Raw genomic sequence first — 27,174 nt, forward strand, 5'->3', positions numbered from 1 at the left:
GCCCTTTTGTTAAGCAAACACAGCAGCCCTCCATTTAGCAGAAATAGCTCTGGAGCGAAGAGAGAGTGAGTGTGTCCACAAACCCATTTGCCGTTTAGGTGTCAGAAATAAATTTTACCACTGGAGTCTGTAGCATCTGATTAGTGAATTATTCAGTTGGGATATTGCGTTCCCTCTGACCTCATTAGTAACCCCGAGGTGAGAGGGATGCATTAGAGTAACCACCAGGCTGTCACAGAGGAGCAGAGTGGGGGCATTAAAGTGGATTAAAGTGCTTTACCAAGAACTACAGCACAACTCATAAAAACAGCGCATTGTTAAATCAGGGCTCAGCAAATAAACAGGCGGACGCCACTAGGAGGAGGAGGGGGGAAGGTGGGGGTACAGAAGGGCAGGGAGGGGGAGGCGGACAGCTTGTAGCTGCTTTGGCAGTTCTGCCTGTCTGGCTGGTGGCACTGGGTACCCGAGTCTGGGTACCCTGTCCTTCTTCTCCCAGCCTAGCTGATTTTTGTCTTTGTGTTCAACCCTTTCTCAAAACAACTGACCCCTCCCATGGTCATCCTTTTTCTCCCTCTTTTGCCAACGGGTCTGAAAGTGCTGGAGAGTTGACAAGTTCAGAACACATGAGACCTTACTGCGTATCTACTATGCAGTATGCTATGGCTTCTTACTAGGAGTTTTCCATTTCAGTAAAATCTCCTGCTGCCTCTGGTTGATACACAGGCAGCTGGAAGAGCTAGAAGGCTGGGCCAGTCAGTCTTCTCAGAGCTCCAGCTTTCCGATGTACCTCCAAGTGGAGAGAACCCAGACCCCAGGTCCTGTGTCTAGAAGGTGTCTAGAAGGTGTGCTAGAAAGATCGCTCTGGTCCACTGATCAAAGGGAGGCCTGGGGTGGGGATGAATGAGCCTCATCTTTTGTTCTTCCTGAGGAATTCACATCCCTTCTAGCAGTTCCTTTTGTTGTTGTTCAGCGGCTCAGTCCTGTCCAACTCTTTGAGACCGCATGGACTGCAGCATGCCAGGCCTCCTTGTCCATCACCAACTCCCGAAGTTTACTCAACCTCATATCCATTGAGTCAGTGATGCCATCCAACCATCTCATCCTGTCATCCCGTTCTCCTCCTAATCTCAATCTTTCCCAGCATCAGGGTCAGGCTTTATGTATTCCAAACTATTCTTGGATCACAAACCCAGCCTCGTTGAGCAGACCTTTGGGTCTGGCACCCTCCAGAGTGAGTAGAGAATGGAAGAAAACATTGGAGGGCCAGCCTTCCTTCTGCTTATCCAAGTCAAGGGCTCGCCAAAGCTCCTGACTTTTGTTTCAGGGAGTGGAACCTGTTGTCTAATCTTTAACATGCAGACTCTGTGCCTGCCTCCAACAAGGGAACCCTAAGCCATGGGTAGATTAGATAAACAGGATCAGATTCTGAAGACTGATATCTAAATAGTGGTTACTAACACAGTAGAGCCCAAGAACTCATCTCTATTCATGGCAGAGCGTTGCTCATGAAGCAAAAGGTATTGGGGGCTCCTTGGCAAGGGGACAAGGACCAGCCCATGAATGGGGAAGGCGAGGAGATGGAGAGCTGCAGCATTCCAGTTCTGGATGGAGCTACAGAGCCCAGGACAGGGCTGCTGAGGGCATATCCTCTCCTTTGTTTGGGGTTGGGGCCAGGCTGGTATTCAAGGTGGTCTCAGGAGACCCGAGCCCCAGTTCGTGACTGGTGTGTTTGCAATTGTTTGTTCAGCAGCAGTCGCAAATGGATGCTAAAAGGCTTTGTGGTTCATTGATGGTCATGCTCCTCTCCAGCCCATTCTTCATCCATTTCTTAGGTGAGCCACAAGCCCTCCACTGGCAGCCCCCACTACTGCTCTTGCTTGGTGCTGGGTCCTAAACCCTGCCTGTTCTTGACCTTCCATGCCGGCAATCATAAGAACTGGATTCCTCTATACCTGTGTATGGCAGCCCACTCCAGTATTCTTGCCTGGAGAATCCTGTGGATGGAGGAGCCTGGTGGGCTGCTGTCCATAGGGTCGCACAGAGTCGGACACAACTGAGGCGACTTAGCATGCATGCATGCATTGGAGAAGGAAATGGCAACCCACTCCAGTATTCTTGCCTGGAGAATCCTAGGGACGGAGGACCCTGGTTGGCTGCCATCTATGGGGTCACACGGAGTCAGACACGACTGAAGTGACTTAGCAACAGCAGCAGCATACCTGTGTTTTGGAGACCCTTGGCAAGGTTAGGGTCTTGCTGGCTTCCCCCTGAGCTCTGAGCTTGTAGTAACTGGCAGAGCAGGTCCACATGGGAGCAGCTGTGGTCCAGTGGAGGAAGTAGTTCATTCAAGACACCCACAAGGCACTGAATCACACAGGGAGAGAGGCCAGGGAGAGGGGCTGTTGGGATCTCCATTCTCATTTCACTTTGGAGTATGTGTGTGTTGCAGGGTCAGTTGTGTCCAACTCTTTGCAGCCCCATGGACTGCAGCCCACCAGGCTCCTCTGTCCTTGGAACTTTAAGTGGTCCCCAAACTTGGACTTTTAATGCTGATCCCCCTGCAAAAGTTGTAGGTGGAATGACTGTGTGGCTGAAGGCAGGACCTCCTTTTTACACGCCAAGAGCGTCTTCCTCACAATCTGGAACATATGGGGACTAAGCCAGATGACTAAGGGGTGGGGGCTCCTGTTTCTTTCTGGGGTTCTAGAAAGGCTGTAGTGACAATGGCACGACTCTGTAACTATATACAGTAAAAGTCATTGAATCGTATACCTTAAATGGGTGAATTGTATATGATGTGAATTACGCCTCAATAAAGCTGTTAAAAATAATCGATGTACCCCCCCCACCCCACCCCCCACCGTCCAGTGGCTGTTTCCCCTTTCCCTTCTCCCTTGGAAGTAGGTCCCTGCCTGGCTTTGTGCTTCTTTCCCTTGGGGAGAGACGCTGAGAAATATGAAACGCCTGTAGGTCTCACAGGCATTTGTGCTTCAAAAGCCTAAACCCCCATCAAAGTTAGATGAATTACAGAGACATGAAAGGAAGCAGGAAGAGATGCTTGGGTACAAACCAAGTGTCTTGGAGAAGCAAAAAGGAAAGCTAGACTTTTCATCCTGGACTGGAAAGAAATCCTAGGCAGGAGCGGGGAGGAGAGAGGTGTGCCGGTACTAGAACAGTGGGGGCTCCCGCCCTGTTTTCAAGAGAACCCCCAGGGAGGAGGTGGGATCCCAGCCAGGTGTGTCTGCATGGTCATGTATTTGGTGAGTGTTCCACCTATTAATGATATGCAACAAACTGCTCTGAATTTCGCAAAATGTTTTGTTATGTTCACAGACTCCGTGGGTCAGGAATGCAGAAAGAGCACATTGGGAATGGCTTGTCCATGGGGCACAATGTCTGGGAAGAGGCAAAGGCTGAGGATGACTTGCCAGTGGGGGGCTGGAATCATCTGAAGCCTATTGCCTCCCGTGTCTAGCACTTTCTCCTGTCTGTCAATGGGGAGTCAGCTGGGGCTGTCAGCTGGAATATCCACAGTGTCTCCTTTATGTGTCTGCTTGGTCTCCCTCATGGGGGCTTCCTGGTAGCTCAGATGGTAAAGAATCTACCTGCACTGTGGGAGATCTGGGTTCAATCCCTGGGTTGGGAAGATATACTGGAGAAGGAAATGGCAACCCACTCAAGTATTCTTACCTGGAGAATCCCATGGACAGAGGAGACTGGTGGGCTAAAGGTTGCTTGACAAGAAAAAGGATGGCGAAACCAGGGTCCAAGTGACTTTACTTTGAGGTCAGAGATCACGAGTTTGGAGAAGCTGAAAGGAAAAACCTAGAGTGACTCCTTGATTCTGGTTGCAGGGATTTCCAGGAAGGAGTGGTCCAAAAGGCTGATGGAGATAGTGGGGAGACAGAGGCTTCGAGAAATGAAGTGAGCCGGTCAGAGGGGCAGGCAGTGCTGTTCTTGGGCTGTGTGCCCAGGGGGAGACTGGTCCTGGGAACTTTGGGACCAGAGGCAGAGAAGCAGGTGAGGGTTGGCTTTGTGATGCTCAGAGAAGACAGAACTAGAGGATGGATTTGGCTTCCTTGGGGAACAGAGAAGGATTGGAGATGAAGAAAGGCAGAGAAAGATGGAGAAAAAAAGAGGGAGAAAAGAAAGACAGGAGAGGAGGGAAGGAAATGAGAGGAGAGAGACCGAAGAGGCAGAATGTAGAGAGCATTGTCGGGAGGTGGAGATGAAGCAGAGGGGTAAAGTGGGTGAGCCTGTGAATGACCTGGCATCCTGTTTGGTTCCCGGTCTTGGTAAACCTGGGACTTCCCAGGTGGTGCTAGTGGTAAAGAACCTGCCTGCCAGTGCAGGAGACATAAGAGACGTGGGTTCAATCCCTGGGTGGGGAAGATCCCCAGGAGGAGGGCATGGCAACCCACTTCAGTATTCTTGCCTGGAGAATCCCATGGACAGAGGAGCCTGGCGGGCTACAGTCCCTGGGGTCCCAAAGAGGCAGACACAGCTGAAGTGACTTAGCATGCACGCACACCTTGCCAAGGACCTTTGTGTCTTGGACTGGCTGGCAGAGGGTGGTCTTCTTGGCAAGACCTCTACAGAAGGGGCAGAAAAGGAAGCAAAGACATGAGGTCAAGGTCAGGACATTTGGAAGAGAGCTCCAAGCCCTCAGAAGTCTGGGCGCACTCAGGGGTGCAGCCAGGGAACCTCCTGTCCCTCAAGCCAAGTCCTTTGTGTTCAAGAATGGTGCTGATTTTCTGTGTGACAGAGACACACAGAGATGGGGCAGAACCTCCGGAGCACCCTCCCCTCCTCTGGGGAGTGGTTGTGGGGCTGGGTGGGTAGGCATGCTGCTGCCCCACGGAACTTGCTATTTCGGACCCACCGAAAGTCGGTTTTTCCTGGGTCTCCACTCAAACACGAGTGATGAGACGTCTCGCAGTGATCTCTCTCCTTAACCCCTTTTACTGGGCCATCTGTTCAGAGCTCAGATGCGTGCTTCTTCTCGGAGCCAGCATCCCGTTATCCAGGCTCCTCGCCCACCACAGACTCCGTCCTTCCCGACTGCCCCTGCCACACACGATAAAACCCAGCCAACTTGCTCATGTCCGGAGAGGCAGAGATGTTCGCGGGTTCGTGGGCCAGCAGATCTCAGTTGAACGGAAATCTCAGAGGCCTGGTTCCCTGCTCAGCCTTCTTCAGATCTTAGCTTGTGCCTCACCTCCATCCAATGCCCAAGCTGGCTTCAAAATATGTCCCTCCTCTGTGCGGCGGTGGTGCCTCCATCATGGTCAGTGGGAAGCTGGGGCATTTCACAGCGCACCCTGATCCTGCTGAAGGGTCTTTGCAGGGGTGTCTGCCTTCCCCCGTGAGTTCTTCAAGCTCCCATACTGAGGCTTTATATTTATTTTTTAAATATTTATTTATTTGGCTTAGTTGCAGCGTGTGCAGTCTTTGTTGTGGGGCCAGCTTCTCTGGCTGTGGCATGAGGGCTTAGTTGCCCTGCAGTATGTGGGATCTTAGTTCCCTGACCAAGAATTGAACCCACGTCCCCTGCATTGCAAGGCAGATTCTTAACCACTAGACCACCAGGGAAGTCTCCTGTGGCTTTAAACACCTACTCCTGTGCTAAGTTGCTTCAGTTGTGTCCAGCTCTTTGAATACTGGAGTGAGTTGCCATTTCCTCCTCCAGAGGATCTTCTCAAACCAAGCGTCGAATCCGGGTCTCTTATGTCTCCTGCATTGGCAGGTGGGTTCTGCCACCCACATCTATCTCCCTCGATAATCTCATCATCAGGATGGGCTTCCTCGAGCAGCACTGTCCAATAGAACTTTCTCCTGTGATGAAAATGTTCTGTATCTTCCCAGGCCAATATGGTAGCCACTAGACCCCTATGGCAACAGAATCCTGAAATGCGGCCAGGGGGACTGAGCAACTGTATTTTTAAATTGTAGTCAGTTAAGTTTCAATTGACTGAGATTTCAATTTAATGTAACGTCAGAGTAGCAGCTTCCCATGTAGCTCAGTGGTAAGGAATCCGCCTGCCAATGCAGGAGACACAGGTTCGATACGTGGGTTGGGATGATTCCCGTGGAGGAGGAAATGGCAACCCGCTCCAGTATTCTTGCTTGGGAAATCCCATGGACAGAGGAGTCTGGCAGGCTGCAGCCCATGGGATCTCATAGAGTCGGACACAACTGAGCACGCGTGCACGCACACAGGGTAGCAGTCGTCACTGCAAGCCTAGGAACTGGCTGGAAATGCAGAATCTTGGGCCTCACCCCGGACCTCCTGGATCAGAATCTCGGGCTAGGGCCCGCCATCTGGGGCCAATGTTAACCCGCCCTCCAGGGGGTGTTTACACACAGAGTTGTTTAAGCAGGCTAATCCGACCCAAGTCCTCGGGAAGCCCAGCTCATCTCTGAACTCTGCCACCCACGTCACCTGGGCCTTGGGAGAACCAGGGGTCCAGAAGCTGGCTCTGATCCCCCTTCGGACCCCTGCACTGAATTTGCTGTCCACACCTCAGGCAGAGAAGGCAAAACTGGCCTCCGCTGGTGCTTCTCACACATCCGCGTAGCAGGCACCGGGCTGTGGGGAAGTCTGAGTAATGAATGCAGCGGAGAGGTGTGCTGGCTTTTTCCATTCGCTTGCCGAGTGCCTTTCCCTGTGGGTGGGGTGTGCAGTCAGCACCCACCCAGGAGCAGTCTTCTCCGAGAGAACAGGCCTGGCCCCCACGTCCCCCACCCCCGTCACCCACGGGGAGCTGGGAGCTGGCTGGGGGCGGTTTCAAGCCCTGCCTGAGAACTCGCAGCAAGAGGCTCCTGGGGGCTCGGAGACAAAGTGGTCAGGGTCCTCTCTGTCCTTTCTTGCTAGCCAGTATTTATTGAGCTCATCACACAGGTTCTGGGGGCTTCCCCGGTGGCTCAGTGGGTAAAGAACCTGTCTGCAATGCAGGAGACACAGGAGACATGGATTGGATCCCTGGGTCAGGAAGACCCCCTGGAGAGCAAATGGCAACCCACTCCAGTATTCTTGCCTGGGAGATCCCATGGATGGAGGAACCTGGTCACTACAGTCCAAAGAGTCGCAAAGAGTCGGACTCGACTGAAGCTACTGAGCACTCGCACATGGGGCACTTCATATGTGATTCGCTTAACATCAGATCGTGTGGAAACCTCCATCCCCGTTCCTTCTCCTTTTGTCTCTTTTCTCTTTCTGATTTTCGTTGCCATCTCCCAACTCACAAGAGTGGGGCTGGGCCCCAAGCAGGATGCTTCCTGACTCCAGACAGCAGCAAGGGCAAGTGCAGGCCCACTTGACGTTAGAGGCTGGGAGGAGCCGCCCAGAATGTCTGGGAGAAGAGAAGTGGCGTTGTCCAACCTGAGGGCACCTTTTGGCACCCGGCCTGCAGTGGCTGCAACGTGACCCCTTCCCAGGACATCAGAATCCCCAGGAGAGCTCAGTCCTTCCTGCCCCAAGAAGACTCCGTGTAATCTTCCAGCACTTTCCAGGTCTGGCTCTAACCCTCCTTCACTCTCCATCTCTCCCTTGTGTCCCCTTTCCCGGCTCCTCTCCAGCTCTGCCCTCTGTCTCATTCCCTTCCCTCTCCTTAACACAGACTGCTGTCCTGGGGTCTGGCTGCTCCAGCTGCCCCCGTGGCCTCTTGTTTCCTTCAGAGCATCCGTATCACCTTGGAAGTTGGCCTTCTGCCCTTGGGGTGGAGGATAAGGGCGGGGAGTGCTGGGATGAGAAGGGGTGTGACAGCCAGGCCCAAAGCGACTTCAGGAGGTTTTCTCTGTGTGGCCAGTAGGTGGTGCTAGATGCCAGCCGAGGCCCTGCTGCAGCGTTGGCTCAAACCGCAGCCTTGGCTTACAGGAAGAGGGGACTGCCTGCCAGCAGCCCTTTTTAATGGGATGCCAGACACCCCAGGCTTCAGGGTTGATCCAGGACAGGCTGGGAGAATGCAATTGCTCTTCTTCACCCAACCCGGTGGCTCTTACAGGCTGGTCTCCCCTCTAGGACTTGGAAATGAGTTGAAAAGCACCTGCCTCACCTTTTCCTCCCCAAAGGGCTTATAACAACTGGTGTATAAGCCTCCACCCTTGCTCAAATATCACCTCCTCTAAGTGGGGGCGGTCTCTCTCCTCTAGGAGCTCAGAGCAAGCTTGACTTTACCCCACTGGGGCACTTCACACAGGGCAAAAATAAGTTGTTTCCACGGTTCCCTTACTGTCAGCTTCTGGGATCATTTCCTTTTTTTAAAACTTTTTTTTTTTTGTATTGGAGTATAGGGTGGCTCAGATGGTAAAGAATCTACCTGCAGTGCAGGAGACCTGGGTTTGATCCCTGAGTCAAGAAGATCCCCCAGAGAAGGAAATGGCTACCCACTCCAATATTCTTGCCTGGAGAATACCCATAGACAGAGGAGCCTGGGAGGCCACAGTCCATGGGGTCACAAAGAATCAGACATGACTGAGTGACTTAACATTTTCATTTTCATAGTTGATAAACAATGTTGTGATAGTTTCAGGTGGACAGCAAAGGGACTCAGCCATACATATACATGTATCCATTCTTCCCCAAACTCCCCTCCCATCCACAACATTGAGCAGAGTTCCCCGTTTTATACAGTAGGTCCTTATTGGTTATCCCTTTTAAATATGACAATGTGTACACGTGTATCCCAAACTCCTGGGGGGTCATTTCTAATCATTTTGTGTATCTACAGAACCTTCCCAGGCCCCTGTGCTCAGCACATGCTCAGAACTGGGTGCATGATGGAGGGAGTGAGTCAGCTGCATGGAGGCTGTACTACCCTTCCCCCTTGGAGGTCTTTAGAAATGGAGTGGTCCCTTTGCCTGGGGATTTTAGCCATAGCCCAGTGGAGAAACAATGGGAAGGATGGCCCTTGAAGGCCCTTGGAAGCCAATGCCTAGCTCAGGACTTGAGACGTCTGTTGAATATGCTTTATTTCCCTTCATCTGACATACATCTCTCTAAGCAAAGACACCTCCTTGTGTCTACAAAGAAACCTCCCCACATCCTCAGGAAGAGGAACAACAGGAAGCCTGGGCACTGGGGCTCTGGGACTTGGGTCCTAGCTTCCCAAGTGTGCTAGTGGTAAAGAACCCGCCTGCCAGTGCAGGAGACATAAGCGACATGGGTTAGAGCCCTGTGTTGGGAATATCCCCTGGAGAAGGGCATGGCAATTCACTCCAGTGTTCTTGCCTGGAGGATCGCATGGACTCGTGGCTCCCAGGCCTGCTTCTCTCCACCTGAAGAGCTCGGGTTCCTTCACTGGCTTCTCGAGGTTTGACTCTGTCCTGCTTGTTCCCCTCAGGGTATCTTTCAGTGTGTCGCATCTTTTAAAAGGCAGTGCTGGCTCTTTGTTGGGACACACAGCAACAGAGACCGGAAAGTAACAAAGGGAGAAGGAACAGAGGTGAGGGTCTCAGCACGAGCTGGCATTTTATCCAATCCCAAGACTTGGATAAAATAAGCCAGATGGACTTGTAGCCAACATGAACTGGGGGAGGGGTAGGTGATTTTTCTGGATCTGCAAAGATCTGGACAGACAGAGGATGGAGCAATGAGGTATGAAACAACAAAGATAAAAGTCAAGTTCTGCCCCTAAAGCCAACTGGATGCAGGAGGCAAGGCTTCTGAGATGCCAGCAAGAAAAGGCTTTGGTGCTTCTAATTGATCATTGGAAGGACTGATTCTGAAACTCCAATAACTTTGGCCACCTTATGCAAAGAGCCAACTCATTAGAAACGACCCTGATGTTCGGAAAAATTGAGGGCAGGAGGAGAAGGGGGCAACAGAGGATGAGATGGTTGGATGGCATCACTGACTCAATGGACATGAGTTTGAGCAAACTCAGAGATGGTGAAGGACAGGGAAGCCAGGCATACTGTGGTTCATGGGGCTGCCAAGAGTTGGACACGACTGAGAGACTGAACAACAACAACAATTGAGCTGAGACAGCTGTGGGATGGAAGTACAGCAGAAATGAATGCTCAGAGTGAAGATCGAAGCTCTGATCTGCTCTGGTCAGCCACCCTTGGGATGTTCTGTTCAGTTCTAGGAAACTTCCTATGTGATCCGTTTCATGCCAGCTCGCGTTGAAACCCTCACCTCTGTTCCTTCTCCTTTGTTACTTTCCGATCTCTGTTCCTGCATGTCCCAACAAAGAGCCAGCGCTGCCTTTTAAAAGATGTGATGCCCTGAAAGAGACACTGAGGGGAACAAGCAGGACAGAGTCAAACCTCGAGAAACCAGTGAAGGAACCCGAGCTCTTTATCGCGGGGGGAACCAGGCCTGGGAGCCACAAGGCTGCAGATGAGCCAGTCTACACGGCTTGTGATGACTGCTGGGCAGACATGACTGTAGAAGTGGCAGAGTTCTCTGGAGGTTTGCCAGCCCAGGGTGGGGTTGAGTTTGAAGCCCTGAATTTCCCTCCAGGCCACAGAGACTGAATAAGTCTCTCTCCATCCTTCCGCCCCAGGGTCTGCCTTGGGGCCACTTAGCCACAACCTGAAGCAGCTGTAAAGGTCAGTGTCCTCACAGCTCTGTGTCTCCCACTGGTCCTGTGGCTGCACCCCAGCTATTTGCTGGGCCTGGGGTTGCTAATTGTGATGAATTCCCTTGCGTCTCGGGATGAGGACAAGGGCCATCAGCAGAGCTTCCGTCCTCCTGGGTCCCAGAGGGACAGCTCAGATAAGAAGCTTTCTGTGGCTCACCCTCACCCCCTTCCCAGCAAGGAGCTGGGGTTCAAATTCTAGTTCGGTGATCCTAGTCAAGTCAGGGATCTTGGTCAAGGCGAACTCTCGGAGCCTCAGCATGGGTACTGGCTGGGTGGTGGCAGGTCCCCTCTACACTGACCATCCTTAGGAGCCACCTTCTCCACCTGCCATACTTCCAAGATGAGAGCCCTGTCCAGAGACTCTTGTGTCCTGGTCTAGAGTCAGGGTGACCTGGGTACCTGCCTAGTCTGCCCTGGAAGGAGGGCTCCCGGGGTGCAGGATTTTCAGTGGGAAAACCTGAGAAGTTTCGAGCGATCCTTTGAAGGACAGCTCAGGGCTGACACTGAGGACCGGTGCTCCTTCTTGCATTCGGAGCTGTCTGAAATCCCCCCAGGGCAGCACCTCTCATTCTACGGGTTCACCCTCCCTTTCTCATTTGCCAGCCATTCACTGCGCCCTGGAATGTCTAACGCATGTGGAAATGAACCTGAGTCTTCCCCCTCTGGTCATTCCATCCTGGGAACCAGTGCCTTGTGGTGTCCACTGCTGGGGAGGGGAGAGGAGTGACCCGCTCAGGCTGACCTTGCAGGAAGACAATACAGCTTTGTCGCTCTGTAAACAGTGGTGACTGTGTGGCCCCTAGGTGTCCAGGCTGGCTTCTGGCCAACACTCAACCTTCCGGGATGGACACAGTTGACTTTGAGCTCAGTGCCCGACTATCCTTCGAGCCAGAAGTCACTGTGGTTGCTGGCTCTGTTCTCACATCCTTTCACTGCCTTTCAGTCTGTCCCAAGGTCCTGCAGGAAGGGGAAGCCCATCTCTCAATGCCCAAGAGACACCATGTCGCTGAGGCCCCTTCCGTACAAACAGATGCTAATCTCCCATGGAGTTGGGTAAGGCGCTGAGCCCCCATCTGCCTTCAACTTCAAACTCTGTCCAAAGACCACACTGCCCAGTTTGCAAGTTTTGTCCCTGGGACCCCAAGAAAGATTCTGTTGGGATGGAAGGTGGGGAAGGGAAAGAAGAGGACTTGTTATTTTCTGATTTAATGTTCTAGTTTAATTCAATGCATATTAGATTGATACAGACTCCGGGCTCTGTGCAAATACAATAGGTCTGGTTTCAAGGCACCTAGAGTCCTGGAAGGAGGCAGAAATATGTCTGGCTGCCTCAGAGCAGGAGAGGTTGCAACAGATGTTGAGCCGGCACCCTCTCAACATCCAGGGAGGAGAAGAAGTTAGTAAGGGAACTTGGGGAGGCTTGTCAAGGAGGGTGGATCTCCAGGGCTTTGAAAGCAAGGCAAGATTCTGATAGACTGAGGTCACAGGGCCCCAGGAGCCAAAAGGTGAGTGAGAGTAGGGAGGATGAAGCAGAGAGTGAGCTGGGCTTGGGGACCTGGGCAGTCTGGTGACCAGAAGGCTGAGAAGAGAGGAAGGCTGAATCCTGGAAAGCTGGTTGCTGAGCGATGGAGCCTGGACCAGAGTCCTTTGGGTCCATGAAAGGTTTTAAATCAGGAGAGAGCTGGAGAGTCAGCCATCTTTTGACAAAAGGTCCGCCACCCTGCCACTTCTGCCCCTTGAGAGCTTTGTGTTTTAATAAGGTGAAGTTGGCCCAGCTTCCTCCCCAACCTCCCCCACCTCCCACACACCACCACCACCACCACCACGCAGCAGCCGGAGGCCTTGGTCTGTCCGTCCCTAGGGAGGCGCTGGCCCCCGGGGCTGTGTTCACTCCCAGGGAGCTGGAGCTGCCTGTTCTCTCTTCGCATCTGATCCAGATGGAGTCCATGCCTCTAGAGGCACCCAGCAGAGGGTCTACCCTGGAGTGGACAGGAATTCTGAGCTCTACCCCTCACCTCCTCTGCTCCTGCCTTTTGCCCCCCACGCCTCTCCCTGCCGGCATCCCCTTCCTCTGCTCGGTCCTCGGCCTGACTTCCTCTCCCTTATCCTGACAGCAGGGACCTCCCTCCCACCCCCATCCTCTGTCCACTGGATCCCTCGTCCCTAGCCACTTAGGCAGGGCCTTGCAGTCAGAGCGACGCAAGTTTGTGCCCGTCCTCACCGTGTGACTTCAGTGTCAGCCTCTCCAAGCGTCTGCTTCTTCACCTGTGGAGCTGGGCCAACAAGAGTGAGGTCCCTGTGTGGTTGGGAGTCTGCTGGTACCTGCACTGCTGGCCTTGGTGGCCTGCCCTCTCCTCCCTTCTCTCCCAGTTCAGGCTGGTTCTTGGCCCTTCGGGGGGCGGGTCCCTCTGGCTGAGGGGCCAGTGGGGTGTGGGGCTCCTTCCTGGGCCTCCCAAGATGCTGATGGCTTTTTCAGTTGCCTCTCACAGGATAACAAGGGCATAAGTTAGGGGACGTCAGTGTTCATCTCCGTACCGGGGTTGACGGCATCCTGTCGTAGCCGGGCTCGAGGCCTGTCTGAGGAGGACCAGCCAGGGAGGACCATAAGCCAGGGCTGTGGGGGTCAGTTCAGACCAGAGCCAGGCCCCAAGGGGGCCCCAAAGCCATGTGAGAACCAGCCAGCTGTGACTCCCACACATGCCCTCCTGTCTGGCCCACATCAGTCCTGGATCAGAAACCAGGAGCTGCAAACGGGTGGAGACTAGAACCTTCTCCCCAGAATCAGTTTAGTTCAGTCAGTCGTGTCTGACTCTTTGCGACCCCATGGACTGCATCATGCCAGGCTTCCCTGTCCTTGACCAACTCCTGGAGCTTGCTCAAACTCATGTCCATCAAGTCCATGATGCCATCCAGCCATCTCATCCTCTGTCATCCCCTTCGCCTCCTGCCTTCAGTCTTTCCCAGCATGCCCCAGGATGTCATGCTGCAAAGCAGAGACCCCTCAGCTTGCCAGGGATGGTCTCTGACAGAAATGGGAGAGGCAGGGTCTTCTACCAGGAGCCTTGGGGAGAAAGAGCCCAACAAGGGCAGGGGACCCTTCTGCTTCTCCTTCTAGGGGCTGGGAGGGAGCCGGAAGCAAGGCCAGCTCTGCGAGAGTCAGCCAAGATAAAGAAGGACACCACAGAACCTCAGGACTTGGCAGGAGTGCCCTGGACTTCAGCCAGGACCCAGTTAGCTCACTGTCCCAACTGGGAGGGGTTTGTGGAATCCTCCAGTTTCAACCTGTCCATTTTACAGATAAGGAAAACAAGACCAGGCAAGTACCATACTTGGTGATCAGCATCTTATTCCCAAAGCAGCTGCAAAGGATCTCAGTACACAGAACCATGCCCAGCAAGCAGATAAATGAATAAAAACAATGGAAAGAATGACTCCCCACAGACAGAATTAACCTCTTCTTCACATCCCCTGCTCTTTGCTGCACATCACAAGTGACAGTCTGCTCTCCTCCTTGGCTGGGCAGGCCGACCCCGAGTTGTGTCAGAATAGAGACCAAGTCTGACATTCCCACTAACTTGCCTGGCCTGTGGCTTGCTCTCGGTCAAGTCTTGGGATGGTCCAGCGTTCTTTTTTACATTCTCTGTGAGTCCATCTGAGGCAGGGGTCCCCAACCTCTGGGCCCCAGTCCGGTGCTTCCTGTCAGATCAGTGGCAGCATGAGATTAGAAATAAAGTGCATAAGAAATGTAAACGACCTTGAATCATCCTGAAACCATCTCCCCTCCCCCTGAGTCTGTGGAAAAATTGCCTTCCATGAAACTGGTTCCTGATGCCAAAAAAAAGGTTGGAGACTGCTGATCTGAAGTGAGGGATGCTGGGAATGAAAGGATATTCCCATCATGCCCCACTGCAGCCCAAGAGTCAGCTGGAGAGAAATAGGCGGCCTTTCTGCTCACTGGCCCCCAGCACGGAGTCAGCAAATTGGCCATCCTTAGGAAAGGTCAGCTGAATCAGCCCCCCTGCATGAAACGTGCTTGGTATTTTTAGATTTTCAAGCCTGCGCTCCCAATCTTAGCAGGAGGTACTCGGAGTCTTTGGCTATCCACCCCCAGCACTTGCCCAGCCCAGCCCAGGCCAGCCCAGCCTGACTCAGGCTAGTGAGGCAGCTACCTCTGCACTGAAGCTGATAACAATCATTTTTGAGGCCAGGTGGGTAAAGTCTGACCTCCTGTAAACTGTATAATACGTGCTTGAGATCCTGTCCAAATCACTGCCCCAAATCTATCCTGTGACCTTGAGAAAGTCACGTTCCCACATTACCCCCATCTGTACGATCATCGTATTTACCTGTCAATCCATTTTGGAGAGGAGGCCGGATTAATAACCCAATGTACTTGAATATGCTTAGTCGTGTTTGACTCTTTGTTACCCCATGGACTGTAGCCCTCCAGGCTCCTCTGTCCATGGGATTTCCCAGGCAAGAATACTGGAGTGGGTTGCCATTTCCTTCTCCAGGGGATCTTCCCGATCCAGGGATTGAACGTGCATCCCCTTCGTCTCCCGTGTTGGCAGGAGGATTCTGTACCACTGCACCACTGGGAAGCCCCACTGGATAAACAGGAAGCGAATAAACACCAAAAAATTGCTGTACTCCACTGAACTCTGGGAGACTGTTGTAAGGCCTGGGTGTGGTGGTGTTGGAGAATTTTGTGTTTCTTGGAAAAACCTGCTTAGAGAGATGATGTCATAAAAATCTGTCATAAAATGCTGTTGTGCTAAAAAGGTAGCTTTTCATTTGGGGAGAGGTGTTTGTGGTCCGAGAGGGGCCAGCTGTGTTTGGCACGTGAGGTTCCAAGAGCTGTAGCCTAGAATCTGGTTTTTGTTGTTGTTTTCGTCTTTGTTTGAATGGCAGAATAGAGGCCATCGAGTAGAAGCCTTTGGCTGTGGTCCCAACTAGCTGTGTGGCCTTAGGGACATCACTTAGTTACCTTGGGCCTAATTCTCCTACCTATAAAATGACAGAATAGGAGAGGAGAGGCTTGGGCTCAATATGTGCTTCTGAAAGTGGTAAGTTTCCACCGACAGTTTTGTGTTAAAACCCCAGAGGTCTTTGGGGACACAAGAGCAATACACATACCACGTGCCTTCCAGGATCACTCATTTTACTCCATGGAGAGATTTTAAAACATCAGCTGACACACTCACACACACGTACACAGACGTATTATGCAGTAGAATGACAAACTCAAATTTTTAAAGTAAGTTTCAGGCCTGCTACAGCCCTTCTCCCACCTCTTCCTGTCCCATCGTCCCCCATGGCGGTGGGCTCATTTTCTTCTGGGCTTGGGGGTTCTGGTTGGAGAAACACCAGGCTGGTTAACGTAAGGTTTTGTTTCAGATGTTAGCATTCTCTAACGATAGTGTCTAATTTATTATTATGGTTATTATTTTTGGTATGTGTGCAGAAGGAGGTGGGGTTCATGATAAACTGACCTTACAGAAGATGACTGAATATTTTCTTTCTTCTCCCAAGTGTCCCAGGAATGGAAACTTCTGGCAGACTTAGAAGTTGAAGGGAAAGTGAACTGGCTTCCTCAGGCAGCAGAGAGTGACAGGAGAGAGGAAAGTGGGAGTCAGGAAGGAGGGCTGATACTTAAAATGTTCTGTGCTGCAATCTTCCTCTCTGAAAGCTAGCAGATTTAAAAGATCGGCATCTAACCCAATCTGGCACAAGGGGGTGAAGAGTCCCCTGGACACCCCTGATTAAGCAGCCTCATTTGCCCCCCACCCAGCAACTGCCTTTAGCACCCACCCACCCTCGGCCCCCGCCTTCCTCCCTGCTGCATACATATGTGCACGCCCAGCACAGCCTAAATGCTCGCCCACCCGCCACGCGGCTCCCCCGTGCTCACCTGCACAGCCGGGAGCCCGCAGGTGCCCCCAGGGGCTGGCGGCTCAGGCCTCAGGCTGTGGGTCCACCCCTGTCCCCCTCTCCCGGCACCCCCACCTCCGTTGCTGCTGCTCACAGCCTCCCCCAGGCTTCGAGCACACACTTGCTCACCTCGTGGAAGATCAAAAATAAACTCTCCCTGGAACTTGTTCAAAGGCTAATGTGCATCCTCTCTTAATTATTGATTTGTTTATTACAGACGCTTGGGTAGGACATTCAATGAGGCCGCTGTGCCAAGGGTCCACCTCTAGAATTCGTACGCTTCACCAGGAGGAAGCTGGGACGGCCATCTCCTCCCAGGAAGGGGTTAGTTGCGTATTAGGCGAACTCACCCATAAGGCGGGATGCAGACTGATCATCCCCTGGCTAAGCCAACCTGAGCCCTGACCCAGCCCAGAGTCTCCCCTCCCTCCGTGCCTTCCCTGCTACTTGTTCAGTCGCTAAGTCATGTCCTGCTCTTTGCGACCCCGTCCATGGACTGCAGCACACCAGGCCTCCCTGTCCTTCACTGTCTCCTGGAGTTTGCTCAGATTCATGTCCATTGAGTTGGTGATGCTATCTAACCATCTCGTCTTCTGCTGCCCCCTTCTCCTTTTCCTCGTTACTAGGGAGAGACAAGTGATAGGAAAGGGCTGTCAGGGTGCAAAAGGGCAGATGGCTCCTCTCCCCTTACCACCTCACTAAGGACCAGTTTAATGTCAGAGGTAGTTTGATGCCGTGGATGTGTGTTTAGAGTTTTAAATTGGGCTCAGGGGCTTCCCTGGTGGTCCAGCGACTAAAAGACTCCACACTTCCAATGCAGGGAACCTGGGTTCCATCCCTGGTCAGGGAACTAGATCCCACATGCTGCAACTAAGAGTTTGCACGCAGCAACTAAAGACCCTGCGTGTCACAACTAAGACCTGGAGCAGCCAAATAGATAAATATTAAAACATAAACAAAACTGAACTCATACCACATACCAGCTGGGTGACTCTGGACAAGGGATGTTACCTCTCTGGTTCGGTTTCCTCATCTGTAAAATGAGGTCTGTGAGGATTCAATGAGATCGTGTCTGTTAAAGCATAGAAAAATATTACACACAGAAGCCAATGTCCTGTGGTTGCAGCTGTCACCATCTTCATGGGCAGCATCATTTTGCTCGTCTTCACCCCCAGAGTCTCAGGATCATAGGAAGTGGCCTGCTGTGGTCCAGGGTGAAGCTACATCTGTCTGGACCTGCTACATCTCAACACATTGGGGCACGGAGCCTAGCACAATCATTAACTCTGCAGGAAGGGGCTGGATCCTTCAGACCAGCGTGCTGGGCAAGGCTACCCAGCCTTGGGTGAGTGGAGGGCAGAGCTGTCCCTGTGCTGAGGAAGCACAGCCTCAGACACACTGGGAAGGGGCCATGGCCTACCATCCACAAAGCTGGGCTCTGGGGCACTTTTTCTTGGAGTCCTGAGGATGGTTCTAGAACTTGACACCAGGAAGAGGGCATCCAAAGTGAAAGTGTTAGTCATGTCCAACTCTTTGCCACCTCATGGACTCCTCTGTCTAAGGAATTCTCCAGGCAAGAATACTGGACTGGGTAGCCACTCCCTTCTCCAGGGGATCTTCCTGACCTGGAGATCGAACCCGGGTCTCCCGCATGGCAGGCAGATTCTTTACCATCTGAGTTACCAGGGAAGCCCTCAGCCAACCACAGCCTCAGGCACACTGGGAAGGGGTCACAGCTGTCTATCCACAGGGCTGTGCTCCAGGACACTTTTTCTTGGAGTCCTGAGGATGGTTCTAGAACTTGACACCAGGAAGAGGGCACCCAAGGGGAAGACCAAGTGTTCCCCCCCTTTAGAGGTTCATCCAGCTTCTACCAGTTGGATGAACTCATGGTGTCCCCAGATCTGCCTCCTGGCCAGGTTTCTAAGATCCTCTTCCCTACATCACACCCTCACCCCATAGCTCTGGGGAGTCATACCCTGGCTCTGGCAGGTCTCTGGGACCCCCCTCCCCAATACCGCACCCTCACCCTATAGCTCTGGGGGTTATATCCTGGCTCCAGCAGGTCTCTGGGACCCCCTCCCCAACACCGCACCCTTGCCCCATAGCTCTGGGGGTTATACCCTGGCTCTGGCCAGGGCTCACCAGGGCTGCTTGCGCCTCCCCCCCCCCGCGCCCCCGTCACCTTCACTGCATGTCCCACCCCCATCCCGGAACTGCCCAGGCAGTGCAGCTGGTGCTGTGGGCTGGGGAGGGGGTGGAGGACGAGGCAGAAAGCCCGTGGGAGGGAGCTGTCTCTTAGTTCCAACGGGAGGCATGGCTCCCCAGCACCCCCGCCCCAGCATAACGCTCCCCCCAAAGTCCCACACTGGTGTCTCAGCAAATAAGACTCTTTTTTTTTTTTGGTTTTCTACTCGCTCTTGATGCCCACTTAAGTGGGTGCACAGGCACTGCTCCCCGGTCACTGTCAGAGCCCAAGGGCACTGGAGCCAGTTTGGTGGTTTCTCACTTGGAATCCCAGGTGTGCTGGGATCCTTCTTCTCTGGGCCTGAGGACTTCAGGGAGTCACTTCTTCAGCCCTTTGAGGTGCTGGACATCTGTGCGGCTTAAAGAAATAGAAGCCCAGATGGTTCCTAGCTAACAGGCAGGGCAGAATTTGTGAGCACCCTAATATGAGGTCTGAACCATCTGGTGAATGTTGGACCACCCGCCCTGAGGAAGAACAGAAAGAAAAACAAGGGAAAGGACAGCTACTGTATGCTAAGCCCCCAGGCTAGGTGCCTTCAGCACATTTTATGACTGCATTCCCGAAACTAGGTCTTGGGGGAAATATCCATGAACAATGTCCAAAAGCACGTTTTTTAGGTGAAGAGCATGAGGCTCAGCAAGGTGACATAATATGCCCAGGTCTCCAGCTAGCAGGTGCTGGAGCCGAGGTCTGAACCACATTTGCCTGGGGCTGATGCTCAAGCTTTCACTGCCCCCTTTGAAGAGGGGATGTAATTCATGTTGTGGATGGGGGCTGTTGTCTTGCATTTCCCTCTCTGAGATCATCTGGTTGGTAATTGCAGGCAGATTGGGTATGAAATACTGATAGAGTGGGCAAAGGTCCTGGGGTCTACCGCCTACTTAGTAGGAACCCATGTCTGTCATTTGCATGATGTTCAGGGGGATCAAACCAGTCAATCCTAAAGGAAATCAACCCTCAATATTCACTGGAAGGACTGATGCTGAAGCTGGAGCTCCAATACTTTGGCCACCTGATACAAAGAGCCGACTCATTGGAAAGACCCTGATGCTGGGAAAGATTGAAGGCAGGAGAAGGGGACGACAGAGGATGAGATGGTTGGATGGCATCACCGACTCAATGGACATGAATCTGAGCAAGCTCCAGGAGATGGTGAAGGGCAGGGAAGCCTGGCATGTTGCAGTCCATGGGGTCGCAAAGAGTCGGACACGACTGAGTGACTGAACGATGACAACAGTGTTCATGAAGTGTTTTCACGTATAATATTTGATTTGATCTTTGGGATCCTTGGGCCCCCATGTTGCGGAGGAGGATGTGGAGGATCAGAGAGGTTAAGTAACATGCCCAAGGGGACACAGCCCAGTAGACTTTTGATACTAAATGAATGAATTAGTGCAGAGCTAGGTCTGAAAGCCGACATTCTGTGAGCCTGAGCCAGGGCAGGGGAAGGTGTGACATAGGCTGCTTTGGTGAGAAGCAGGTGGAGGAAAGGGCACCGTGGGAGGTGTTGAAGGCATAGCAGCAGTCCAGGCACCGAACAGGAGTGGGCTGGCTGGGCTCAGGAGGACAATGGGATGGAGTGGGGCCCTGGAGCTGGGGAGGAGGGTTTGGCTTTCTGCAGCATGGAAGCAACAGCAATGGGGCGCTGGGCCTGGATGAGGGGGGCCTGGCTAGGGCCCAGGATGTCTGGCATTGCTCTGGAAGCTGCTCTTGCCAACCTTCTCCTGACTTTAGAGCTGAGAATAGGAGCTGCTCATCTTTCTGCTATTTGCCCCACTAGAGACAAGTCTGTAACCACAAGTGTAACCCCGGGTGTGGAGGAGGTGGTCACCCCAAACTTCTCTTAAGGACATACATGGGGTTTGGGGCAGCAAAATGGTTCATTAAATCACCCCTGAATGTGTGGTGTCCACTGTTGAGCTGGCCTGATGGTCCCGGGGAAGCAGACACAGAACCCTCATACAATGTGGTGACTGGTTTGAAAGTGCAGCACGTGCATGCGTGCTAAGTTGCTTCAGTCGTGTCTGACTCTTTGTGACCCCATGAACTGTAGCCCACCAGGCTTCTCTATCCATGGGATTCTCCATACTGGAGTGGGAGATACTGGATACTGGATATAGTATCCAGTATACTGGAGTGGGTTGCCTTGCCCTCCTCCAGGGGTTCTTCCCAATCCAGGGATCGAACCCATGTCTCATATCTCCTGCATGGACAGGTGGATTCTTTACCAATAGCACCAGCTGGGAAGCCCTGACAGTTCAAGGGCTTGTTTAATAAATATGCACAGAGCATCTATTATATTTCCAGTATCGTTTCAGGGGCAAGCAAGTCAGAAAATAAAGCAGGCAAGGTTCTGGTCTTCAAGGAACTTACATTTTAAAAGCTGATAACAGGAAGAAAACTCTCTTGAGAATCAGAAAGTTACCAGATGGATCTCTGCCCCACCTTGTCAATTTCAGCTCACTCCTCAGCCAAGCGAAGGTCGTGGCCCCTGGCTGCCCTCGGGTCAGTAAATAGGTAAATGGCTGGGTATTGTGCAGAATGGGATGTGATGTAAGTTACTGTGGAGAGCTTATCTGGGAAGGCACATGAGGGCGGTATCCATGATGAAGAGCGGGTGTGTGGGTGTGTCCTGGGTGTGCGGGTGGGTGGTCCTCCCTGTCAGTGATGCTGCCTGAAGCCTCTTGCGGTCACTTTTCAGGAGCTCACCTGGCTGGCTCCCTAGATGCTTGCTGATTCCTGACACCTTGAATTTATTCTTGAATCATTCTGTCTGCTCTGGACTCTGCTCTCTGAAGGATGCACAGTGGCCCTGCCCTGGGAACTCTCATGTGCCTGGACCTAGGCCACACTGAGTTCCCAGCCCTGTCCAGGTGTTCACAGCCAGTGGTGACTCAGCAGGGGTTACCCTGCTAAGGGCAGACCAAAGCCAGCAACCCCTCTCCCACCTTGACCCACTCCTGCAGGAGTAGCAAGCTGGCAAGGGAACCAGGCAGGATCAAAAGGTTCTTTCTCAAAGGAGACATACCTCAGCTTGGCCCACGCCTTTTTCTGCAGGGACCTGGGACTCAGACCCTCACCATTCATGACTCTGGGGTCTAGGGGTCTGGCTGGAAGCATCCATGAGCAATGGCTGAGCTACTCAGCCCAACACAATTCAGGAACTTGCTGAGGTCACTGCTCTGCACACGTGCAGGGTGAGCTTTATGGGGGCAGTGTTTTGGCTGAGAGTAGACAACCAGTGTGGGGGCTTCCTGGGCAGGGCAGCAAAGCCCCCTGGGAACCTCAAAAGTGGAAAAATGAAGTTAAAACTCACCAAGTACTTATTGTGTGTCAGGTACTGCTCAAAGGGCTTTACTGCATGATCTCACAATAACCTTGTGAGCTGTTGTTGTTTACTGTTGTTGTTGTTTAGTGGCTAAGTCATATCTGACTCTTTTGCAACCCCACGGCCTGTGGCCTGCCAGGTTCCTCTGTCCTTGGAGTTCTTCAAGCAAGAATACTGGAGTGGGTTGCCATTTCCTTCTCCAGGGGAACTTCCCCACCCAGGGATCGAACCCACGTCTTCTGCCTCACAGGTTGATTCTTTACCACTGAGCCACCAGGGAAGTCCAGAGACTCTATGAATCTATCGTTCGGGGTAAGTAGAATAAGCGGACCATCACCTGGGTAGCATCACTGATCCCTAAAGCCCTTCCAGACACTCCAACCAGGGCCGGAGAGGAGAAACTAGATATCCTTCAGGGAATCTTCTTTTTATAAAAAAATATTTCATCTGTTTATTTGACTGCACCGGGTCTTAGTTGTGGCATATAGGATATAGTTCCCCAACCAGGGATTGAACCTGGGCCCCCTGCATTCAGAGCACAGAGTCTCAGCCACTGGACCACCAGGGAATCTTCTTTAATGGACAGGAGTGAGAGGCTCTGACCCTGGCAGATAGCTACAGGGCTTGGTGGACCTGTGCCCAAGATCTTGGGACTTCAGTCAGGGTCCTGAACTAGAACATCCTGTGGTTGGATTTTCCTGCTTCTTTACACCACCTTGGCGCTTGACCATCCCTCTTCATGGGTGGGCTTTTAAAATAATTGTTTATTTATTTGGCTGTGCCAAGTCTTAATTACAACACATGGGATCTTTAGTTGTGGCATGTGGAATCTAGTTCCCTCACCAGGGATCGAACCAGGGCTCACTGCATTGGGAGCATGGAGTCTCAGCCACTGGACCCCCAGGGAGGCCCTGTGGGTGGGCTTTTACTCTCCATGTATGGTTGAAATTCCCTCCTTGGCACTGAGCCTTCTGGATACCATTACATCTTCTCAGCCTCCAACCATGCCTTTTCATCTTGCATCTTGAGTGTAGGCCACCCAGGAAACAGGACTTTCTTTGACCCAAGTCCAAGCCTGCCAGCTCCAGTAACTCTTTGGAACAGCAAATTCTCTGGGGATCTAGTTTTCGCTTTGTCTCCTCCTGGGCTCCCCCACTCCCCACCCAGAACCGCAGCTCCCTTCCTGGCTCAGAGTTAGGTGGTGGTCCCATTTCTGCTCAGACTTAGAAAGTTCTGCAGCACAGTTCTTGGATTGAGGCTGACATCTTAGGAAAGGGGCATGGTGGGTAAATCCGAAATGTTGGATCTGGCTTGCATCCTAGTAATGTGGTGGCTGACTTGGAGGTAGGTGTTCACTGGGAAAGGGGAGATGGCTGGGTTGGAAAGGGGGCAGACATGTGAGCAGTGGCCCAGCAGGGGTGGAACTGGGGCAGGGGCGGCACTGGGGTAGGGGCTGGCTGATGATTCCCCAGGCAGCATTTTGTCTGTATGTCTCTTGATTGTCCACTCTCCTCCCTCCTTTTCTCCGTGGCAGAAAATTTGGCTTTGGGGACACCTTATAAACACATAATCAAGGAGAAATCTCAGGTGCTCACACATATACCCCAGCTGGTATATGCCCTTTGGGATGAGACATGTTCAGTTTCTCTAGATGTCGGGAAGGTTGGGTCACTGTGCTCTGGAAGGCAGCCCCCCACGCTGGCCTGACCCGTGGGCGACCACATCTGGATCTTAAGAATGTTCCTGTCTTCTCCACACCCTTGGTACCAGAGGGTGCCTGCTCAATGTTAAAAGGTTTCTCAAGGTTTATTTACTGTTCAGCAGACTCTGCCCAGCCCTGCCTCTTGTTGATCAGCATGGCATCCACTGGTAAGACTCCTCCTTTCTAAGATGCTAGCCGCAAGAGATGGGAGGGATTATCCCCTGATTGGCAGGTCATGATATCACTAGGACCCAGTGGCTGGAGACTAGGAATAACGCTGATGTGATGGCCACTCTTCCTTGTCAACCAGGACATTCTCGCCAAGCAGACAAAGACACCTCAGGTGCTCTATACCCCTGCTGGCCAAGAGCAGGGTATCTGCACTGGACAATTTCTCCTGCCCCCTCTTCGAGATCTGCCTGTTCTCAGAAATTAAGAATGAATGAAGGATGAGAATATTCTCCCTTGTACTTGTAGTGAAACTTCACAGATCTGTTTTTTGACAAGGCCCTTGCATCTGAAAACATCCAGTTTTTGTTACCCTAACTGAATAATAGTCTGAGAATCCACACCACTGTAACCTCCTTTTTATTTTCTCAAAAGTCCCTTCCACCCAGGTCCATGTAGAATTAGAGACTATCCAAGTGGGAAGGGACTTCGGGAGCCATCTCAGTACCTCTCATACTGTAATGTGTTTATGACTCATCTGGGGAGTGTGTTAAAACGGATATTCTGGTTTACTCAGTCTGGGGTGGGATCTCAGATATTGCATTTCTACCAAGCTTCCAGGTGATGTGGATGCTGCTGGTCAAAGGATCACGCTTTGGGCAGCGTGGACCAATCTAGTCATTTTACAGATATGAAAGCTGAGGTCTAGAGGCCATACATAAATGATTTCTCTAAGTTCCCAAATAGAACTCTGTTCTCCCCACTCCTGGTGCATCATGTCAGCTTTTAAAAGGGCCTTCCTCCTTGTAAGTTGCCACTTCCTGCTCAGGCCTGGAGCTCCAGCATAAACATACATAATGCCTCATCTTAATCCCATCACACCGGCAGGATGAAAGACTTCTTGTCTCATCAGGGCCCCTTGCTCCACAGCTGCCCTTGTACCATCTCCAAAGAGGTTTTACAAGTGTTTTAAATTTGTTCTGACTTATGGACGCCGCCCTTTCTCTGCTGGAAATGTTAAAAATCATTTCTTTCTCAATAAGTGTGCAGGGCACCTTTAAGACACAACCGTCTTTCCAGGCTGGAGGACTGATGCTGGGCCAAATCTACATGGCCTACCGGCTTATGGGACTTTCCCCAGACCTGGTCTGAGAAAGGTTCTCTTGTGTTTCTCTGCTACTGCCTGAAAAAAGGCCAAGGGACCGCTTTGAGTATGCCTCAGTTTCCCTGATTCTCAAACAGATTCCAGAGCTCATCACAGATTGGCACTGGAGACTATCAGAGATGGCCTTGGGCCAGTAGGAACTGGTGTGAGTCTACGAAGTCTCCACTCTCTGTCCCCTCCTGCTGGTGGGAGGGCAAAATGCCAGTCTGGTAAGGAGGCCACACTGGCAACAGGGGGTAAAAGTCTCACCGAGGCCAAGGGAAGGTGGAATGTAAGAGGGAGTCGGGGAAAAATTGCCTTTTATAGACACGTTCTTTTCTTTCTTTTTTTTTCTTCCAAGTTTACTCACAGCGACAGAGCCACTCGCAGGCGCCCGGCCAGCCTGAGACTGCGCCCAGGGCAGGCCGGTGGCACCCGCATCTCCCCCATCCCCCCCGTCTTGCCCGCAAGTTGCATGACCTGCATCGGAATCCACAGGGGGGCGGGGGAGAATCCTTTCAGATGCTGGATGCAGCTGAATTCAGCGTGTTCGCTTCCTCGCCTGCCCTCCTCCAAGTCGGCGAGGAGAGCGCCGCTTTCTTCTGCGTGTGAATGCTGTAGTGTGTCTGCCTGCTCGGACTTCCCTAACCCTTTCTTCTCCTTTCCCACCGCGAATGCTCCGGTTGTCTCAACAAACATCTCACACTTGGCATTCTGACGTTTGATTAAAAAGAAAAATCTCTACCAAGGCGAAGAACGGGGGCTCGCCTCTTCTCCCGCGGGGAACCGAGCTCGCGTGTCAGGCTGCACCTGCTTTGCGCCCCTACCAGGAAGGGGTGCTTGTGTGGGAGGGAAGCAGGGGGAGGTCCTGTGCCCCCGAATCCGGAGAAAGCAGCTCGCCCACCCCCTCGCTCGGCAGCCAGCGCAGCGCACCCGATCGCCGAGTCCCGAGAAGCCGGCCTCTGACGGTACTGGCCTGGTGCTTGCCAAAAAATGCCTCTTGCATCTCAATTTCCCCGGCGGTTTTTCTCGCACGCACGGTTCGCCCCGAGCCACCTCGGATCTCCAGTGCAGCCCTTTCGGCGCTAGTTCCTTCCTTCCCGGCTCCCTGTCTGCCCAAGGACGCAAAACCCACCGCCAAGAAGGCTCGGGGGGCGAGGGGGCACCTACCCAGCCGTGTCCCGCAGTCCCCTCCCAGCCGATCCTAGCTCCCGGAGTCTAGGTTACGGAATCGAGTGTCGCGTAGACCGAGGACCGCGCGCTTGTGGCGCGGGTCCCCGGTCCTGGGCGCCTCTCTGGGGTTCCTGTGCGCCTTCGCACTCCCGATCGCCGTCTCCGAGCCTGTGCCCCTCCCCAGCCCCAGCCGGGCTCGGGAGCGCTCCCCGGTCACCTCGGCCGCGTTCATTTCACTTCCTTTCGCGGTCCGGATTGCAGCAAAACCGGGCAGCGTGAGGGCCAAAAAGTGAAAAGGAGAGCGCCTTTCCGCGTCGCGCCGCCAGCTCGCCAAGTCCCCCTCCCCAGTCCAGACCCTCGCAATCCCAACTGCAACTTTTTCCCTTCCGTCTGGCTTTCCCCTGGGCTGCGGCGAGCGGGCGCCGGGCTGCTAGGCGTGGAGCGGGCGGTCGCACGGCTGCGGGTGGCGGTGCGGGCGAGAGCTGCGAGCCGGCGAGTGGGTGGGTGGGTGGGTGGGGAGGAGGGGAGAGGACGGGCGGGGAAAGAAAGGGAGAGGGGTGTGGGGAGGGGAGTGGGAGAGGGAGGGAGGGGGGAGATTCCGCTCTCTTGCCGCTCCCAGCCGGGGCGGGGGGGTGGGGGGTGGAGGAGGCCGCGAGGAGGGAGGCGAGAGGAGGAGGGAGAGGGAGAGAGGGAGGGGGCCGAGGAAGACGCTCCGATAACCCGTGCGTTTCGTAAGGCTCGGAGCACTTGTGCATTTCTGCAGGCGCGCGGCGAGCCATTCGCGGCGGCTGCTGCGGCTCCGACTGCATCTTCTCCTCCTCCCGGCGCCGGGTGTATGGATGTGTGAGTGTGTGTGAGTGTGTGTATTTTGCAGGTGTGTCCGTTTTAATTCTG

General features: G+C 53.0%; 1 protein-coding gene and 1 non-coding gene across 2 annotated transcripts in view; one reads left to right on the top strand and one right to left on the bottom strand.

Moving 5' to 3' along the window:
• Positions 1–22,190: 22,190 nt before the first annotated feature.
• Positions 22,191–27,174, top strand: part of NTRK3 (neurotrophic receptor tyrosine kinase 3) — a 424,805-nt gene continuing 419,821 nt past the window's right edge. Inside the window, exon 1 of the mRNA XM_081552009.1 lies at positions 22,191–22,405. Coding sequence (XP_081408135.1) covers positions 22,388–22,405 — 18 coding nt within the window. The 5' untranslated portion in view covers positions 22,191–22,387. The remainder of the gene's footprint in view (positions 22,406–27,174) is intronic.
• TRNAQ-CUG (transfer RNA glutamine (anticodon CUG)) lies at positions 22,589–22,661 on the bottom strand. Its single transcript has one exon. It is a non-coding gene; the product is annotated as a tRNA-Gln (tRNA).

The sequence above is a fragment of the Giraffa tippelskirchi genome, chromosome 12, assembly GCF_054371585.1.
Source record: "Giraffa tippelskirchi isolate mGirTip1 chromosome 12, T2T-mGirTip1v1.2.pri, whole genome shotgun sequence".
Taxonomy (NCBI): domain Eukaryota; kingdom Metazoa; phylum Chordata; class Mammalia; order Artiodactyla; family Giraffidae; genus Giraffa; species Giraffa tippelskirchi.